Below are 18,773 nucleotides of genomic sequence, written 5' to 3'. Positions count from 1 at the left end.
AAATAGTGAATCAAAATAATGTGACCAGTAAAGATTGATGTGAATTGCTAAATAATCTCTCATTTTATATAAGCTTAAGTTTCAGAGTAGTTAATGTTTCTTCCTGCAGCTAGCAAATACAATAGGCTTGCATCAGTTCATAGTGTTGTGTTGGTATATGACAAGCACATCATCATGCAGATTCATATCAACAGTACTCCAATTTCTGATTAGAAAAAAAAAAGTTTTGGTTAAATACATTTAAAGCAGAGAATCAAGGTAAATCCTAGATTAGTTATCAAAACTGAAGCCCTGGATAACTGTTCCTAGATTGTCAGTGCAACAACAAAACTCAGAGAAATGGCTGACAGCTTTATCAGTGTCTCCTAAATTACTTTTACGCATCTGATGACTAATACGAGACTTGTGTTTACTATTTAATCAAATCAACCTACATAATGACAGTGTATGTATGTATAAAATGCTTTTCTTACCATGCCTGATGCATTCATGTGCGGTATCAGCTTGGAATCTGGCACAATAACCTGTTGCTGAGGTGCTAGAAACAAACAAACAAAAAAAAGCATTTCATGAAAACTACATAGTCTGCCCAAAATAATATCCAAGCCAGAATAACTTAGAAAGAACATCACCCAAACATCAGCTGAGCTTCATAACAAAGCCAGCTACTGAGCAGTCTCTGATCTTATTAAGACAATCAAGACAATCTACAACAGCAGCTCTGAGGTGATAGGGCTATTTTAGCTTTACAGATCTTATTGCAAGGGCTTCAGTCACCTTTTCTGACCCAAGGTAAATCAAGACTTAAAATATATTTCTGAAATCAAAGGTATTAGTACAATGTTGGTAAACTTGCTGATGTCCAGTATCAAAGTTCTCCAAAAGCACCGACAGTGGTTAACTCCTAAAACAGACTTAAGCAAGGATTGTTGCAAGTTGTAGAGTGTGTTTACAGGATGCAGCAGTTAGCTTGAGTTAGGTCTAGTTAGCACAGCTGTCAGCATAAGCTCACAATCTTCACTGTCTTTCTAACGCAGTAGAAGCAGATGAAATATCATCAACTACCTGTCCCAAACAATAAAATAGTTTTGGTGGGCTAAAGGAAATAGGTAGCTTAATTGTGAAAACAACCTGTTGATCATATAGAAATGCAAAAGTGTCCAACTCTATGGAACAAACAGGTTGCCAGTATTAATACCAGTGACAGCAAACTAGAAAGTGACAGAGCAATTTGAACAAACTAATCACAGACAAGGTATCCTCCATGCAATCCTGTAACCAAGGACATTTAAGAATACTGGGGATAATTCAGTTTCTGGAAAAGATTCTGGGGAGGGAAGCACCACAACCTTGCACCATGATCTGAGGCCACCTCTCCAACCTTTAGGGAACCCACAGAGGGCAAAAGAGCCCAAGAAAATCTCGTGACCCAGTGTGGCAGATGCACTTGACCCCCCTCCAGCCAAACCAGCAGCAGTTTGGTTCAGGCTCTAGAGGAGGCAAAAGCCTGAGCTGTAGCCAGGCCAAGAACTCCAAGAACCTCCAAGGAAGCAGAACAGCACACTAAACACAGACAGCAGGAATCACCGTGCTGACCATCTTGATCTCCTTCTGAGACCACACCAGGCCACACAAGGAACTACTACACCATCTCTCCCATGGAGCAGGGAAGCCAAGTAATTCATAAAACTGCATGTCTGTGATTAAAGTGGTTTGATATCCTAATTTCATTTAGCCTCCACACCATCATTTGGTCGTAAGCCACAACACTGGGCAACAATACATCAGTTTTCATTGCATTACTATAGGTAGGAACTTAGTGCACCCTAAGACACAAGCAGGAGGGCAGGGACAACCTCCATTTAGTGGAGGGAAACCTGGTCAGTAGAGTCACAGCTATTCAGCTAGGGAGCCACTAGATGTCTTGGTGAGCAGACTTCCCAGGCTCTGCTGACTGCCACTTAAACTGAGACACTCAGATCATTTAAAGCCACGTGTATTTAGGGGTCTTAATCTCAAAATCAATTCTATCCCAACAGTTGAAACCGATTTACATCCCACCAAAATACAAAGTACTCTAAGAAAAAAAATAAACAAAACAACAGAGACAGACACACACACAGACACACAGACACACACACACAAAAGTCCCAACAACAGGTTTTTGTTACACTAGTGCTCTTCTGTTTTAAATATATAGCAGTTGGGTTTGGTGGCTTTTTGGGTGGTCTGGAGGAAATCAAATCATAGCTATCTTTTGTGTCTATGACAACATAAGTTGTGATCCATGAAATCTGATAAAAAACCTGAAGTCTGTGACTGACTACCACAGATAAATATTTTATGCTACAATTTTAATAGCACACTGAAAACTCAACCATTTAACAGGTTGCAGATTTGTTTACACAGCATATACGCAGTAAAATCCAGTAGTATTTACCTCAGTTTTCAAACAGAATTTTAATTGGCAAAAGTATTTCCCCTAAATTATTAATGAAGAATACACAAGAAAGTAATTACAAGACACAATACTGCTATGGCTAGCTAAAATATACCTCGAACATCCACACCTGCACAGTGTGCCATCTTTCAAGATCACAAGAATACCTAGACATTAGGTTATTCACTTGAAACATGTTCTAACCTGAAAAACCATCTCCTACATAGACTGTTATGGAAGTATTTTTTCACATCCTAGCATCCACTTATGCTAAATAATATTTTTTTTAATTTATTTGCTCACTACCTCATGACTAAATTGTCAACAGTATATGCATATTGCCTTGAAATTAGAGCTGCTAATGAATTTTTGATAGAATTTGAAAGTCGTGTATTCTGAAAATATAAGTTACATAGTAGATGACCAAGAGATGAATTCAGCTTTTCCAGAATCTTGTGAAAAATATGCTAACACAAATACCAAGATATTTTTTGCCAGGACAATTCTCTTGATCCATTAAATAGAGGCAAATAGAGACAAAGCTTAACACGAAGACACAAAGTTATTCCTCAGGTAAACATCCTGCCCTAAATTTAGAATATGTTTAGCAGTTGGTCTAACTTGGGAGTCTTTTGCCAGAGAGGTAAGAGAGTAGGTCTGACCTTGCTGAGACGCTGGAATAAGGACCTGTTGTGGCTGAGACTGTTGCTGCACAGTCTGCTGCGGCTGAGCTTGTGTATGATGGTGGTGGTGGTGATGCTGCTGTTGCTGCTGCTGCTGTTGCTGCTGTTGCACCTGCAATAAAAGCTGCTGCTCTTCTGAATGGAAGCCATCTACAGCCTTGGACTGCATCAGCTTGTTCTCCCACAGCTAGTTTGGAAAAGGAAAGAGAAAGTTCTGTGTATGATTTTTACTCAACAGGATTTGTAACAATATAGAGACAGAACTCCAAAATCAAATTTGTTTTCATTGCTTATCTTGTATAGTCTACTCAGCCAAAAAGCCCTTAGGCAACTACAGACTGAAGAGAGAACTCCAGAGACGTAATGTTTTAAGAAGATGAATTAAATATCCCTTAAGAATTGTCAGTCCGAGTTTAAGCTTTAACCTTTCTTTTCTTCCAAGTGTGGAAGATACATAACAACCCTAATAGAAGCATTAATAGAGATAAACTGGTAACTTTAAATTAGCCTTCAAATTTTCACTTCTCTACCTTCTTGCTTTCTTACCTCTTTAATCAGAAAAACAATTCTTTATTACAGCTTTCCTCAAGCCATTTCTTCTTAGAACTCCTCAGTTAAACTTGCTTGAAGACTACTGCTTCGTAACACACAGAAACTACCTGTACACCTCAGAAAATGCCTCTGTACAAGCATTTACCCAGTTTCTACCACAATATCAAATTCAGCTTCTCCAGGCCTTCAGTTCTTGATGTCAGCTGACATGCCTCCCAAAAAAAAGCCATAGATACAAAAAAAGCAGCTCTTGCAAAAAGACAACAATGTAAGCATTCTGCAATTTAGAGTCAAAAAGCCTACAGGCACCCAGGACTCCTTATTTCAAATCCTGCTTAGAGCTCCCTAAAGCCTTCCTCTTCAATACTTTGTTTTCCTTCTTGCCTTTTTCCTCATTCAGTCTTTTCTGGCATCATTTGCAGAATATGTCTGTGACAAAAACACCAAGGTGCTTTTCTTATAGTGCTCGCTCCATTTCCACCAAGACAGGTCAGGGTTTCATGGAAAAAAGGCTTCACCTGTTTCTGTCTATCCAAACTCAAAATTCCTTTCCCCCTCCATCCATTTTTTAATACTTAAAAAATACTGAGAGCGTGGGACATCCTGCATGCTGAAGAGTCCATATTCAACATCTAAGATAAGCAAGCACGTACTTTCCCAGTTTCCTTTTCGTTTATTTCTCCTTGGTTTCACCACCCGCCTTTTCTCTTCCTTTTTGAAGGGCTACTTTTACTCAGGAAGAATTTGAAGAAAGTCACAGCAGACCCATTAGAGCTCAGGTCAACACGCTGCCTTTCTTTTCGACCCTTGGTGACAGTTCAAACCCACTGTATGTAAAATAATTCTGAATCTGAGAGCTTCAGAAAAGTGTGATGCGCACATTGCTGCAAATGACAAACCATACAGGTGAAAATCTGACAACGCATCCGACAATGCAACTCCTCTTCTTCAGAAAGACAGAAACATCAATCAGAGCAGGCATTTTATTTTTCCTGTAGAGAAATCTTAGGAATTGTCTTCCTCTAAAATAAACACGTTCTCCCCCTTCTTTTTTAAATACGTAAAGTTTTGGGGACTAAAATAACACTGTGAATTCGGATTCCTGCTGTTAGCTTATGTCAAGTTTGACATGCCAGATTATGGAAAGTAAACAAGCAGTGTATATACAGCAGTGTAGTTCAAATGGTATGGGGCTACAGATATGCAGATTAATACAATGCTTAGCTAACTAAAAATTAGTATTTTTATTGTGTACAAAATTAAGCAGATCCCAAAACAAACTGCTGTATTGGTCTATTCAAAAAACCTCTTCAGTTGCAACTTACTGTTTTGAGTTCCATAAGAACTTGTTCATCCACTCCTTCATCCAGAAAAACTTCTCTGACATCATTGATGACATCTTCAATTACAGACCTGTACAATTTAGGCTTAAAAAAAAATAACTAGTCAGCATTGTTTAGAAAGAAACTTATAACTTTAATGTTAAAATAAGCTTTCCCCCCCAAAAAAATCTCTGAAAACTGCACTACAGAATACAGTGCACGTTTCTGAGTGACTAAAATATCCAAGAAGTATAAATCAGCAAGAACAGCTCAAACGAGATTAAAAGGGAAGGGACTGTACAGTGTCTCTTGTGACATAACTATGGCACTGGAGTTTTCAAGCCATGAGGAATGTAATTCAAAACAGAGAAAAGGAGATCGTTTTCTCTACAGTAAATTTGTTTCCTGCTTGCCAGTGTACATACTGAATATGCAAAAGTATTCGCATGTGTACAAAATATTCACGTCAAAGAACGTTAAAAGTTCAAAAGGATATTATATAAATACAGAGAAAAGAAACTTGTTAATACTTGTTAGTTCAACAGAAAACAAGCGTAGCTGAGAATGACCTAGAGCTGAAAAATGCTGAAGGCTCAGAAAACTGGAAGCATTCATGTAAATGTCCTGTTCTTCCCTACACATCTGTTTACAGAAACTATTGAAGACAGGATATTAGGCTAGACAGACTTCTGTTTTCAATCAGTACTTATGTTTTTACACTAGAAATTCTTCAGGGGGAAATACTACAAATATATTATTTATTATGCTGATTGCATGCCTAAATTGTCAATGATAAAGTGAATTGCCAATTCACTTTAGGTTGCCAAAACAAGCTGTGGAGTCCCCATCCTTGGAGATACTCAAAAGCTGCCTGGACACAGTGCTGGGCAACCAGCTGGAGGCGGCCCTGCTTGTGCAGGGGGGTTGCAAGGTGGCCTCCAGAGGTCCCGTCCAGCCTCAGCCACCTTGTGAATTTCAAAATGCAGGTACAGTTTTAAAAAAAGAATACTTAACCTTATCAATTAAAGCACAACATTTAATTCATAGGATCATGAGATAATTATACTATGCACATACTGTATCTTTTAAACAGTACAGGTTATACCTCTCCACGTACCTGTAAACCTCAATGGTATTTAGGTTGGGTTTAAATATCTGTGCTATCTAATTGCAAGGTAGTACCTACAAGCTCTAAATTTGGGTTAATCAATCTGGAACCTGTGAAGCATATCTACTTCACTGACCAAGACTGTTCATTGGGCTGGGGCAGACCATTTTTAAACCAACCTGAAAGCAGCTGCAATTTTTGTAAGCTGACATCTTTCTCTACCCATCCCGTAACTTGCTTAAGCAGTAAATCCCCAATGACGCCACACACATCAGATATGTTGTACATATGCAAAACAATCATTCTGTCCTGGTGCAGTGGGTTTGGCACCCCAGGCGGCCTGTACCTCCAACACACACACAGAAAACCTGCACCAAGCACATGCAGTTAAGTCCAGCAGTGCGGGAGCTACACAAATTTACTACACACACTTGAAACATTAATTTTATGTCTACACCGTTGTTTGATGCATCCCAGAAGTGCTGAATTTGTTACAGATATGCTAAAGATTATATTGCACACGTTACGGAATTGTTATGCCTATGTTATGGAATAATGGTGGGGAAATAGCAGCACATGATCTACTAGTCCAGGAAAATGCTGTGTCGCCAACAGACAAAAAGAAGTTGAATATCTTTGCTTTTAAATGTTTGGAGTTTTGGGGGATTTTTTGTTTCTTTGGTTTGGTTTTGTTTTTTTCCCTTTAAAAAAAGGGGGGGGGGACGGCAAACAAAAAAAACCCACCCACACTTCGAAATTCATTGACATTACAAGGGGAGAGAAGAACCTATGTGGAAGCCAATAACTAAGGACCAAGCAGTCTGATGACTGCTTTGTGCATTACGTCCTTAGCGTTTAAAACAAATTTCACATCAGTGCATACTCAAGAGATTTTTCTTCCAAAAAACAAACCACACCACAAGTGGAAAAAACAAAAAACAAAAAACAAAACAGGAAGGGGAAAGAAACAGACAACCAACCACAAAACATATCACCGTGTTACTGACCACACATCAATATTTCAGTAAATGGCACACTGTTAGCACCCTATTATTTCCTTCACTTTACATTTCATCAGTTTGCTACTTTTCAGCTCTAAAACATGCTGCTGCAAATGAAGTAGCTGAAATGTTAGAATTCATCCATTACTTGTTTCTCAAAAAAAAATTTCTAGCCTCAAGTAATGGTAAGTTTGCCATCTTTGAAACTACATTTATAGCACCGATGTCTAAAACTTCTCCAGAAGAAACAAAACATACCAGACTACTTGCAGATTCTTGTCTTTCAAAACAATACCACATGATCACCTATCCAGGTTTCAAGTTCAGCATTAATTGTGCGTATAGAGACATTTAAAACAGACTTTCAAAGCCAGATGACTCTTGAGCACTAATATTTTAAATCTGCATACTGTATAACTTAGAAATACCAAGCATCATTTACAGGATTATTTTTCAATTTAGATTAATTCATAGCAGATGCAAAAAGACATTCTACTTAATAACATTAAGTCCTATTATTTCTATAATTAAACAAATTGCATAAAGCTTGTACAATTCAACTAGCATAGAAATGCCACTTAACCTGCTCCATACATTGTTCCTCACTGTATTAAAAGCATCTGTTTCTTAATGCCAAAACCACATTCTGCAAATAAACAAGTTTAACCTCAGGCATGTGAGTTGCTGTACTTATGTCAAGAGAACTACCCGTATGTCAGAAATTACCATCAAAATTCCTGCAGGATGGCAATTGCATTTGTCCTTAAATCCTCCTCTCCTTAAATCATCTATTAGGTCCACTTTTCTAATAAAACAGGTTTTACACAAACAAGTCCTAGTAACTTCCACCAGCAGTTACCATCTCCTGTCTCCACAGTCAGGCATTTTTGTAAGGTTTATTTACAAAGCATCCTCAATCTATAAGGTCCTAGGAAAAAAATACCAACATTCAGACACAAGAAACTGACAGATAAAATCTACAGCCAAACAGTCTGCTTGGGAATGTTTCCTTTTTCCCCTGTGTAGTGAGGGGAAAAAACAAATTCAAAGAGCAGGATGCTGGTTTCTAGTGTCCAGCATTAGTTCAGCACGAGAGCAGAAAGGCAGGTTAAGAGCACAGATGTTCACTCTGACACAGCCTCCTTCTGCACACCTTCCAATAGCCCCAGCTGTGGGGTTGAGCCCCCCCAAAACACAAGAGCACCACACAGGTGCAGTAAGCCGAGTGCAAGACAGTTTACGGAACCCCGAAGCACTCTGTGTGTGCATGTACGAGCCACACAGTGCACTGGACCTAAAGATGGGTCAGAATATTTGGACGCTATTCTAATCACACAGTATCACAATATATGATACACCCACGGCTGTACCATTAGAAGGAAGGGAACAGTGAAGAAAGTATCTGCACACTTAAAATGAAACAGCGTCTGTCTGATTTCTCCTATACATGTTTACTTAATACTCAGAAAAATCCTGTCTGGATGAAACCTCTCTTGTGTACATTCCTACAGAGCATCCAGCCCAGGCTGATGCAACAACATCCACAGAGGGAGCAGCAATGCCTTCAAAAGCCACGCACAGTGGAATATTGAAGAATCACACAATGCTCTTCTACCTCAACAGACACAAATCCAGTAAAATTACAAAACAGCCTAAAGCCCTGGTCTCTAAAAGGAAGCATATTGTATTGTTTCAGATACACACCAAGTGTTGGCTTTAAGCATTACTTATATGATGCTCAAGCTGTTTATACAAGCCATCTAAAGCTCTGGAGTTGAATGACAAAATTATTTTCATTCACTGCTTACTCAAAAAATACATGTGGGAATACCTTCACTGAACAAGACTAAAGATGGGATGGCAGGTGAGTTAAGCATTCCAATAAATTTCTGCATTCAGTCAGGGAAAGCAATGAGAACATAATGGAAACTTTAAAAGACTGCTATTAAAATTATCGTGCTTTCATCTGGTTTATATTAAAGTGTCTCCCTCATAAAGAGTACATTGCTGTAAACTTCAAGCTCTTTTAAGAGCAAAATACTCAAATCACTCTTCAATAAACACTATTCCAAACACTTACTATAGATTAAAGACAACAATTAAAATTCCTGATTTATTAGATACAACCACAAACACATAGAAAAGACTTGAAATCTGGTACTTCCCCCTCTGGGAACATGAGGAAATGATTATATTTCACTTTCTCTGTGCATCTTGTAAAGAAAACTCTGAGTATGCTGAGACTGCTACACACGCACACACTCCAAATCCAAGGAGCAACCATTAAGCTATTTTAAGAAATGCCACATGCCTTTAGGGGCTTACACTTCCTACATTCCTTCAGTTTTAAGCCTACAAAAACTGCATCTCTCTGTAATGATTATCACAACACTTGGGATTTTAGCAGTTTGGGTTTCCAACAATCAACACATTATGGAGAGATACTCCACAGCACACTTTGTGCATTTGGCAGCAGTTGGTTCCTGGTTGCTTCTGCAGTTCTCTCTGAAACATCACTCATCTTCCTCCTGCCTGTGCGGTTACAGTTGGAAGCGAGCTGTATGACAGCTGGAAGAGCACACTGCAAAGGTAAGTAGTTTGGGTCACAATTACATCAACGGTGTGTGTAACAAAAAGAAGTAATACATAAAATCTACATCGTAAGCATTAAAATTTGAGCTTTTTTATGTCGTCGTGGACTTGTACAAATAAATTATATTTGTCATTTACAAAATTCTATACTGCATGTAACTGCTAACATCTTATATTTGTCCTTTATTAGGAAGAACAGATTTCTAGCCATTCAGATTTGACTGGATGGTGACATGATACTGTTGACACATTAGACCCAAAGGCCGGCTTCCTGAAGTATTTAGAAATGTTCCGATTAATCTTTGGTAACCCTATGGTAAGCATCATGATCCTTGCTATTGAATGACACCTGAATTTGACAAAGTTGACCATGCACTGTTGCAAAGTTTTACTACTTAACTGAAAATTAGCCTAAAGCATACCTATGTGAAATAGGCTCATTTTAAGCTTGGCTTTTGCCATTCCAAACACAATCTTTAAACACAGACACTTTCCAAGAGAACTTTACAGAAGTTATGCCAGTACAGAAATACAGCAGCAAGAAAGCAAGTCTTAGTAAATTGCTGAATCAAAGATATTTACGAGTACTCTGGAGATTGCTCAATACATACATATTTTGCTATTCAGCAAAAACTCAGTCAGAAATGAGATGCAAAACCTCTAATTTACTGTACAGAAATCAATCCTTTTCCTTGCAATTAAAAAATAAAGCCAGAAGGTTATTAACAGAAGGATAACTAACAGATTCTGCTCACACACATTTGATACGCATCTTACTGAGTAACTGCCCTGCATGTAACAGCTTACTAGTTCCCTAATATTTTGTGATACAAAACCTGATAAAATGTGAAAGCAACAATGCTATTTCACAATTGCACGACCCTAACTCCCAGGCACGTCTGTAAAATTTCTGATTTGGAAAGGAAAACTAGGATGTTTTTCTTTTGTATACTGGTGTGCAGTATACCAAATATTGTAGTTAAACCAAATATTACTGAAAATTCTAAAACCTTTGCTCTGTCTGGACTGTAATAAAATATTTCCACACTTTAGTCACCAGAAGCACACAGAAATCACTGACTAGCACCTGCAGTCCCATGACCCATGGACAAAACTTTAATATTAATATTACTTTTAGGGTGACAGCTGTAGCCAGACCGTGGCAAAGCGCCATAAAATAAGTACCACATCTCTCCTTGATGTACTAGGTAAGAACCGTTTAAACCCTACTTTCCCCACCCAGCAGAACTACTTCTAAGACCTTATGAGAGCACAGGAACGTTCGCTAGCTGTATGCGAGGGGCACGAAAGAAATAATAGAAAAGAAAAAAGGCAGAAAAAGGTTAACAGTTTCAAATGCAGGAGAGGATGAAAACCGTCTTTGTGCAATGCGTAAAAACAAGGGCAAGTCCATTTACACCGGCCGGGGGACACCCCCCGCCCCCGGCAGCAAGCACCACCGCTCCGCAAGCCGCCGGGGCGCGGAGGGAACGGACCCCGGCGAAAGCCCTGCCAGGCTCGGAGGACAAGCCGCCCGGCTCGCAGCCTCCGCCGCATGCACCTCCCAGCCCGCGCTCCGCGGCTCGCTTCCTATTTAAAGGCTGATGTGGTGTTTAAATGGAGAGGCGGTGACGTGGGGCTGGAAAGCACCTTCCCATCCTCGCAGAGTCTATATTAGAGAGCGGCAATAGCTCTATATAAACAGGGCAGCCACAGGGAGGAGGAACACAAGGAGCAGGGAAGCCATGATGGATCTGAGAGCCACAAACAAGGGGGCCGAGCCCGCCGCCGGGACGCCGGGTTTGTCTCCTCCAGCGCTTCGGGGCGGGGGTCGCGGCCGGGGGGCGCGCAAGGGGGACAGGAGCGGAGAGGAGAGCGGCGGCCGGGGGGGCTCGGTGGCTGCGCAGGTCTGTGTGACTGCTTGTTGCAAACCTCTGTGAGTACAAGTGCAGCAGCCAGCCACCCGCCAAGGTGCAGAAAGCACGAGAAGGGAATGGGGGGGGACAGGGTATATTCTTTTTTTTTTTAATCTCTTTTTAAAATAAATACTGCCTCGCTCGCCGGAGAGGAGTTGAGGGCTTTCGCCCGGCTTAGCCGATCCGGCCGGGCTGGGATAAGTGCTTTTCAACCATCGTCTCCTTCTTAAAAAGCAACATAAAATGGCTCCAGCGGAGCCCGGGCGGACTTCGCCGCCACCGACACCACAAAACGAAACCTGGCTCGGGCGCCGCTTCCCCTCGCCCCGGGACGGCGGCGGGGCTGGGGCAGCGCTTCCCCCGCCGCTGACTGCAGCTCTCGCCCCTTCCCCGGGCGGCTCCCTCCGGCGGCGCCCCCCGCCCGCCAGCCCTTCCCCTCCCCGCCGGACCCCCAGCCCGCGGGCGGCGGCGCGGCCCCGGCCTCCCCCGCGGGGCTCCACCGCCCGCCGGGCCGCCCCGCCGCCCCCGGGCCGCCGCCCCGCGCCCCCGCTCCCACCGCCCCGCTCCCGCCACCGCCGGCTCCGCTCTCTTCCCCGCCGCCGAGGCGGCCGGCGCCGGGCGCCACAAGTTGGCTGCCGGCCGCGGGGGGAGGCTGCGCCGAGCCCCCCACCGCCCCTTCCCGCCGGGGGGAGGGGGCCGGGACCACTCGAGGCGGGCGGCGGGAGGGAAGGCAGAACGGGGGAGGGGGCGGCGGGCCCCGCCGGCCCCCTCGGCCCGCGCTGCCCCCGGGGCCCCCCTCACCCCCCGACCCGGTCCTTACCACGGGGTTTGTGTTAGTCGAGCTCGCCATGTCCCGAGCCCCCCGGGACGCCCCCAACCGCGGTGGGGGGAGTCGCCCCTAAAACAATAAACCTGCCCGGCTGCGTCCCCCCAGAGCCCGCGCGTCCCGCCCCGGCTCACGGGCAGCCCCGCGGCCTGGCCCGGCCTCGTTCGCCGGCCCTGGGGCTGCAGCCGCCGCCGCCAGCCGCCCGCTCTGCCCGCTTCGCCCCTTTATATAGCGAGAGCCGAGCAGCTGCGCGAGCGGCCAGGGCGAGAGGGGGACGCGGGCGGGGGGGGCGGCCCAGGCACCGCGAGAGCTGCTGCGAGACCGCGCCGGGCTGGGTGCCGTCACGTGAGGGGCCCGCCCCGCCGCCATGACACCTACCGAGGCGGAAGTGGTTGCGCGAAGTCGCACACCTAGCTGCCGCGCAGCCGGGCCTACCGAGGCGGAAGTCTCCGCGTAGCCTCAGCAGGCGGCGCCGTAGCCCCGCCCCTCTCCGCGCGTGGCGTCATGGCGCCAGCGAGGCGGTGGCGCCGGGCGCAGCCGCGGCCCGATGGCGCCAGGCGGTCCCGGGGCTCTGGCGGGACGGGCCCGAGCAGAACGCGGGCTCGCAAGGGCCGCAGCCTTTACGGGGGAGGCGGCCGGGACTGAGACGGCCCGTGCTGCCGGTCACAGCCGGTGTCAGGCTGGGGAAGACATGAACGCGCCTCAGCTTGGCCCATGGCGGTGGAAAACCGCTGCACCGGGCTGTTCCCGGCCCGCGAGGAGGGGCTGTGCAGCTCTGCCGGGCCCGCCGGGCGCTGCTGCCTCCCTCGCGGGTGGGTAAAGACCCAATTGGCCGAGGAGTCCCAGGGTGCTGCTGGGCTCTGAGACACCACCTGGGCTGGGAGCTGAGTCCAGAGCTGGTCAGGGGGAGGGTAGCAGCAAAATTTAAGAAATTACCAGTATCCTCCATCACAGACTTACTATGGGCCATCTGCACTTCCCAGTGTGCAACACCGATACTTTTAGCAGTTCCTCATAGAATCTGCAATAGGATGTCCCAGCTGTGCAAGAAGTTATTCAGGCCCTGCCAGCTGACTTGACTCCCATTTTCCCCTCTGTTGCCATCTCTTCCACTCTCTCTCTTTCTACCCTTTCTCTATAGCAACTTGTGAGACGCACATAATTACAGGAAAATCTTCTCAACCATAAGGATTCTTCCATCAAATGTAATTTCACCCCTGCCACCTTGGCTCAGTCTTTAGCACAACTTCTGAGCTCCGCTCATCCCTTAGACCTCCACCGATAAGTCACCTGTGCAAGTCCCACTCAAGCATAACTGAAAAATAAGATTGAATTCAGACCCAGCATACACAAGGCATAGCAGGTTACATCCCTTCAACAAATACTGTGGTGCAGATTACATTTGTTATATTACCTTCAGCCTATTAACTAGCCCAAGTAACAAGCTCAGGAACTCCTGTATGGTATCTCATAATGGGAAGGAGTTTGTTTATGGGTACAGGACACTTTCTCCTCCCATTCCTCTAAATCCTTCATTTCTATAGTCATGAACACTTTCCTCCCTTCTGGAGTGCAGAGTTCCTATAGGGACATGAGTGATTTACAGTGGGCCAGCTGGTGAAGCTGCTGTTCACTGCTAGAGCCCTTGTCAAAAAAAAACCAACCAAACATAGTTTGCAAAACTTTACTATTCTCAGCTGTCAAACTCCACCTTTTTGCTGGAGTTTTCCACCTGCACAGCACAGCAACAGAGCGGAAGAGGGTCTGCCCCCTCAGAAGCCATGATTCGTGGTCTGATGAATGAACTCTGGGGACTGATTGAGGTGCTAGTGTTACTTGACTTCTGATGCCTCTGATAAGAAGGTAGTGATCTCTCACAAAGGGTTTGTACTTTGCTGTGAAGTGACTGGCATGCCACCAGGAAGGAATCAGATTGCTGTTCATACTTTCCCTCTTTTTGACAGGAGATACTGGATAGCAACGATTCCCTTCCCTGGAACCCCCTCACTGTTTTTCAGAGTGGTTTACCAAATAATTAAAAACAAATTAACATATGGGCATGGTAGCAGTAATGGCTCAGTCTGATATCATGCTCCGTTCCATAGTTCAGCAGACTGTCTTCCCAGAAAGCAAGATCTGTCTGCATAGTCCTGTCACAGCTTCTTAGACACCAATATCAAGCTGCAGTGCAGCACCGCAAACCCCGAGTGGCTCTAAAGAATATTGCTGTGAACAAAATCAACCACTCATGAGAAATGCCCCATTGAGTCAGACTAATGGTCCATCTAATCCATGGCAATTCAACTGCTGCTTGGGGAAAGGAAGCAAGTTAGCTGCTTGCTGAAGTCTGTTCATGTTGGGTTTTCCCCAGCATCACAGCTGCCTGCTGTATCAATGTTAGGGGATTCTGCTTCATTTAGCATTTTGTTAGACTGGAATAGTGTACATGTTTATGTACAGTGCAGTAGCAACACTGTTAATTTGGGTAGCCTCAGTAGGCATAAGCTACGTAACAGCATTACTTTTATAGTTAACTGTATTTATCTGCCAGCATTCTCTTTTGTTTGTCCATCAGGCACAAATTATATTAAGTTTGTGTGTTATCCTGTCTGTCTTCTTGCTCCCTAAGGTTTCTACCACTGACAACTCAGCGTGGTTTCACCAGGTTTGGCAATAATGTCAACTTTACTGCTGGCTGGACACTTCTGTTTTAGCCATTGTACTGTCTAGACTTGAACTCCACAGTGATAATGGACATTACATCCAGAGCAAAGACAATGACATTTTGGTAAACTTCCTCCTTCACTGCAAAAATCCTGCCAAGAATAGGAGAGTGTAGGGAAAAACACATTTGTGAGCAAGATCAAAAGCTGATCCTAGGTGTGCTAGAGGAGGAAATAAAAAAAATTGCCTCTCAGTCCTAGGCACTATCATATTTCTTCTTCTACCAAATGCTTAAGACAAAGATAAGTCATCTTGAGTGCCTGGGATGATTCTGACCTGTTACCAGAAGCATCTCTTGCTTCTCCTCAGCAGAGCAAGTGACTTACTACTGCAACAGGAGCTCGGTAAGTTAATATAAAGCGTCTTGGATATGGAGATGTTTTTAGTTAATCTCTTTTGTGGCCCATCAGAGAACTACATATTTTAGAAGAGAGATTTTTGAACTTTTGAGTAGGAAGCAGCAGGGTCAGAGAAGAAATTTTCTTCAGTATGATTTGTGGGTTGATTGCACTTCTAAACTTCTTGGCAAGTACTAATACATTGTTCTTCACAGCATATCTTTCAATAAGATATTTTGCAAAGGGATAACCGATGTATAAGTGTTTGCTAATGAGGGGAGGGAGGTGGGACACTTCCATCTAGAAACTCAAAGGTGCTAAGTACCTGTGATTGCCACTGAAAGCCCCCAGCTAGCAATTCAGCTGAAAATAAGAACCACAAGAAATCTTGATGCTAAGTCAAAACATATTAAATTTGTGATCTTCAGTTTGTTTGTGTGTTTTGTGTTTTAAATGAAGAAGTTTTTTGTTCATCTGAAATAGGCAAAAATAATATTAATAATAATAATAATCTGAAGCTACTCTTCTGTCTTCCAGGAGCAGACCATGAGTACTCCTGATCTCCTGCACCTGGAGAGATGATCAGCATCAGTGTGCCCTCATTGCTCTTTGAAAACATGTCTGATCATACAGCAAAGCATGGAGTACTGAGTATGAGGTGTTGCTGACACAGTGGTTTATAATGTCTTAGTTCCTGAAAATCAGAAAAGCTCGTTAAGTCCAATCAACACGAACTGGCTCCCCTCCCCACCCTGGGGGGTGGTTAAGCAAGGAAAACAAAAATTGGTCTTAACTATATTACAGGAGTGCAAATCTTAACATAGACAACAGAATGAGGCTTACCACCAGCACGCCGTTCAGATTTGCCGTTCTAAATGGTGTCCACATTGACAATCTGCTGTTGTACATGGGCTGGCAGAGTCTCCCACTGTGGGAATGAAGACAACATACAATTTTCACTCAGCATATTACACTCTTTCCTTATAAACAAGCTAAGCCACTGAACACTTTTCAGAAGGCTTTGGTGACATGGAATTATTATTAGTCATGGAAGTAAACTTTCTGACCCAACCTCTAAAATGAGAGTTTTCCAGATGAATGAGTAGATACACATTTAACTTTAAATTGCAACAGCATGTGTTAAAAACATAAAACAGGAGCATATACAGAACAAAGCCAGTCTAGCAAACGTTAACAGGTGAAAAAAGCTGCTTGAAATCACACTCGCACACTGTGAGTTTAGAGCTTATGTTCACCTCTGTGTTGAACTTGCTCTTGCTGCTTCCACTCGCTGTACCAAAGAGACTATAACCTTAAATAAAATTTGAGAAAATGAAGTGTGGGGTTTGTTTTGTTTTTAAGTGTACCTACAAAGCTCAGAAATAACCCAGTAAGCGGCCCAAACCACAATCCAAAACTTCGGGCACAGGCAGAAGTTAACAATAGACACATCATACCAAAGCTTTTCTGAATGCAACCAGCCCTCAAGAGTCAGAAAAGATGCTGACACATAATAGAGCTTATATGATATTAGTTTCAGGCAGTGTTCGGGTGGTGTATAAACATTCTTTAATTAAAAGGTATAAAATAGATGTATAGAGAGAGTGACATTTTCCTTCTAACAGCCTGCTCACCGTAATCTAGTGGCTGGAAACAAAAAAGGGTAAACATATCTCTCTTGCCTTGAGCACTAGATTCTCCCCCAAGGCAGAAATGGAATGAAATAGCTCCCCTCATCCTTATTCCAAGGCATCTCTATTTTTCTAGATGGATTTACATCTAGAGCTTGAAGCACTGCAATATGCTTTACCAAAGCACATTAACACCAGTTTTAAGGATCTAACATACAATTCAACTGCTCTCCCCACAGAGAACCAAACCTTGTCATCTGTGTGGTTTGTCTCTAGTGACCTTTCAGGGGGCAAAAGTTATCGTTTCAGCAAGTTATCAGCTTGAAGTGCTAGAGCTGGCAAGGGCTTCAGAGAAGCTTAGTGTATATTAAACTTTTATTTCATGATCAGACTTTTAGAGTCTCAGGCTTGCTCGGCTCTTACTAAGTGCTTAATCAAAGTAGGAAGCACAAATAATTTTTCTTTAATATGGACTAAGATAATAATTTACTGCTAGAATACCTATAGTTGTTTGAAGGCAACTTACCTAATACACCTTTCTCATCAGGGCATGTCTAAACAGGACAATAAAACTTAGTTATACAATCAAAGTCACATAGCTACAAACCTTAGAAAGCCATCTTCCCACCTCCGAACAAAACACATAAGTTGCATCTTGACAGAAGATTACGTTAGTAGGTGACCAGCTACTATTGTTTCGTTGCTGTAACTCCTCCTGTCCCCATGTGTCCCCAGTAGACCTCTCAGGCCTTTGAAGACTGAGGGACAACACCACAAAGCTCAGAGGCCTGAACACCCACCAGAAGATTTTCTTCTAATTCTGCCACTAACTGCCAGACCCTTTCCTCTCAACACTATGACTTCTCCTGTACCACAATTACAATTCACTCTCTGTTTTATACACAAACTCTATAACACATTTTGCAAAACCGTTCCTTTTCTAGGACCACTCGTAACTCCTCTGCTTAAAGAATTAACCTCCCTCAGCCAATCCCTCAAAAAATCACTTCACACAGCTGCACCAGGGTCTTTGTAACAGCTGTTTCTAGTAAAGGATCGGTCACAGCTGGAGAAGGCAACAAGTGCTTTTCCAGGCTGTTGCTTTGTGCACCATTCATTTACACCTTAGCAGAGGTTTCTGCTGCCGTAGATTTGTGGATCAGAGATTGTTTCTTTCATGCCTCTGGTTGACAAAACTACACGTAGTTCATAAAGGCAAAACTTAATTGAGACACTGACCCTGTCGTTCCCACGCCCCCCAGACATTTAAGCCATAATGAGGATTTCAGGCATTCGGATTTCCTTCCCATAGCACTGTGCGCTCCTTCCCTCCCTGTGCCACCACGTTCTGCTTTTGCAGTTGTGCCAGTTCCTTGTCGTGCCTTTTTTTTTTTTCCTGTGCTGGCTGATTTTTAACCTGGATCAGTTTCCTGATCTGATTCATAGGGCAGCCCTACAAAAGACGTGTTAGTGGGACTGAAAGAGCTGACAGGAGTAGAAATAAGTGACCAGAGGAGGAAATGCTTCAAAACAACATTGTTGCCAAATGCTTTGTTATGTAGAAAAGTCTCCAGGCTTCCCTTTATTGAAGAAGAATTGGCCGTTACTAAAATGCAGACTCCACTTGCTGTAAGTAAGCT

General features: G+C 43.5%; 1 protein-coding gene and 1 long non-coding RNA gene across 2 annotated transcripts in view; one reads left to right on the top strand and one right to left on the bottom strand.

Moving 5' to 3' along the window:
• Nucleotides 1–12,860, bottom strand: part of GTF2A1 (general transcription factor IIA subunit 1) — a 31,291-nt gene extending 18,431 nt beyond the window's left edge. The window contains exons 1-4 of the mRNA XM_082059540.1: nucleotides 12,435–12,860; nucleotides 5,001–5,102; nucleotides 3,103–3,310; nucleotides 474–538 (exon numbers count right to left, since the gene is read on the bottom strand). Of these exons, the coding sequence (XP_081915666.1) occupies nucleotides 474–538; nucleotides 3,103–3,310; nucleotides 5,001–5,102; nucleotides 12,435–12,464 (405 nt within the window). The 5' untranslated portion in view covers nucleotides 12,465–12,860. The remainder of the gene's footprint in view (nucleotides 1–473; nucleotides 539–3,102; nucleotides 3,311–5,000; nucleotides 5,103–12,434) is intronic.
• On the top strand, nucleotides 11,418–16,798 carry LOC309443034. The gene is made up of 3 exons (XR_014184726.1): nucleotides 11,418–11,498; nucleotides 15,070–15,508; nucleotides 16,040–16,798. It is a non-coding gene; the product is annotated as an uncharacterized lncRNA (long non-coding RNA).
• Nucleotides 16,799–18,773: the final 1,975 nt, after the last annotated feature.

Source organism: Streptopelia decaocto (assembly GCF_964273445.1).
Source record: "Streptopelia decaocto genome assembly, chromosome: 7".
Lineage (NCBI taxonomy): Eukaryota > Metazoa > Chordata > Aves > Columbiformes > Columbidae > Streptopelia > Streptopelia decaocto.
Note: the sequence above shows the minus strand (reverse complement) of the source record. Positions and strands in the feature narration are given on the sequence as shown.